Source organism: Melanostigma gelatinosum (assembly GCF_949748355.1).
Source record: "Melanostigma gelatinosum genome assembly, chromosome: 13".
Lineage (NCBI taxonomy): Eukaryota > Metazoa > Chordata > Actinopteri > Perciformes > Zoarcidae > Melanostigma > Melanostigma gelatinosum.
In genome coordinates, this window is record NC_136646.1 from 9919545 (window position 1) to 9921497 (window position 1953).

Sequence of the window (1953 nt, forward strand, 5' to 3'; positions counted from 1 at the left end):
ACCTGGAAAGCACGCCGATGTGTGACGTCATCTGCAAAGAACCTCTACGGTCTGTGATGTCATGCTCACGTTCAACAGAGGCGTCTAGCGGTCAAAGCAGTTATATTCAGCTCGTGAACGTTAAGTTTATCTATCCAGGGTCACAAGTTATAAAAGAGCACACACACACGGGTTTCATTTCTCTTTATTTATTCTTTATTTGGTTTTCATCACACTACTCTGTGGTAACAGCAATTATAGAATTATAGAGAGAATTCTGTGGGTTTAAGTTGGATGGAAAAATAAATCCCCATGCAGATATTACTCCCTTTGCTCTCACTCTCTCACATCTGTTTGCATTTTTCTCCCCAAATCTCTCACTTTTTTAAGTTGTGTAAAAACTTTGACACATTGGCACATTTTTTGGAATATTTTTGCTCATGCTTTTTTTTGGGGGGGGCTCAACTAAATGGTTTGGCTTCTAATAGGGGATTGGTCCGTAGAGGCGGTGTAGGCGGCGATGATTCCGTGCGTGTCCATCATGTCCTCACAACCCAGGTTGGCCTCACACACTTCTCTCAGGCTGAGTGACGAGAGAGAGCGAGGAGAGGGGGGTGATCACAGAGATGCAACACACACATGTCATTCACACAGATGGTGCTTCAGGACTACGTTCGATTAAAAGACACATCGTGTATGTGCTGCTGGGTTTGCCCGCTGCTTCGTATAGGTGACGTGAAAGTGATACGTCTCCAGCTGGGTCAGGGACAACTCTCCAGCAGCTCTCTTCTGCCTCACCACAGTGGAGGCCTGCTGCCTCTCCACAAACAAACCTGCACATTTTACACAACTTTTGTTTTTGTAGATACTGTATATGTATACACACGATGTCTACCGATCAACCCAAATCTAATGCATGTGGAAGATTCAACGTATGAATAGCAACTGGGCAGAAATAACAATTTTGTGTTAAACCGTGAAAGAAATGTGGATTAATATAGAATTTATGCAACATGTGAAATATAAGTTCAAACTTTATCATCATTCTACATGTATATAAGAAATCAGAGTAGTGTTAAACAAAATATTTAACGAAGTCAGTTTTTTAATTTCATTAATTCGTCTACAACTCTCAGATGTTGTCCAGCCAAACTGTGGGAATCATCAGGTTCAGTCCTTGAGGCAAAATGACTCAACTATGTTACATATTAATGCAACTTTGATCATAAAGTCAAAACATGATCTTACCCTCCTGAGCAGGGCCGTCAACAGTCTGGGAGCCAGTAGTGTCATCTGTCAGATATATGGGGGTAAATATGAATAATAACGATATGTTTTTATATTTTATTTGATCATTTTCAATCCAGGAAGAGTCACTCTTTCAAGTCCTTACTTTTAACCTCTGTCTTTACTTAAGCCGGAACTAAATACATCAGTTAGCCAGACATGTCAGTAGTTCTTTTGTTTGTTTGCAGAGCAGCATATACTTCAAATCCTATTGTAATATACTACAATAAAGAGCTTTGTTTTATCATATACTGTTGTGCAGCTCTTACCTGAAGTCAGACAGTTGACAGCCAGGGAGCAGAGAACCAAGACAGCCAAAGTCTTCATCTCTCAGCTTCTTTCTTCAGCGTCAGCAGTTATCAGGCAGCAAGTAGACGTCAGCAGCTGTCTCTCTTTCTCTCTCTTATATGCATATATACGCACTGGATTTATAGACGCGGCCCTCTGTGTGTGTGATTGGTTAGGGAATCATATATCACACACCCATGCGGGTACAGAGATACACACCTCCACAAGAATGATGCAAAAACACATTAAGTTAATTTTTTTGCATAAATAAGGATAAAGGTAAACACAGAGGACAAAATAGTCTGCTCTCAAAAGGCAGGTATTTGTTTTAAAGCAAAGGTGACGAGAAAGCAAATGTGTGGGCGACTCTCAAATGTCAAATATGAGCCACTGTGTTCT

At 40.7% G+C, this 1953-nt stretch overlaps 1 protein-coding gene across 1 annotated transcript; it reads right to left on the minus strand.

Annotated features, from left to right (window-relative positions):
• Window positions 1-460: 460 nt before the first annotated feature.
• Window positions 461-1635, minus strand: bglap (bone gamma-carboxyglutamate (gla) protein; the record flags this gene model as incomplete). The annotated part of the gene is given in 5 exon segments (XM_079281315.1): window positions 461-483; window positions 486-562; window positions 728-812; window positions 1228-1272; window positions 1536-1635. Coding segments are annotated over 5 exon segments (288 nt in total). The 5' UTR covers window positions 1594-1635.
• Window positions 1636-1953: the final 318 nt, after the last annotated feature.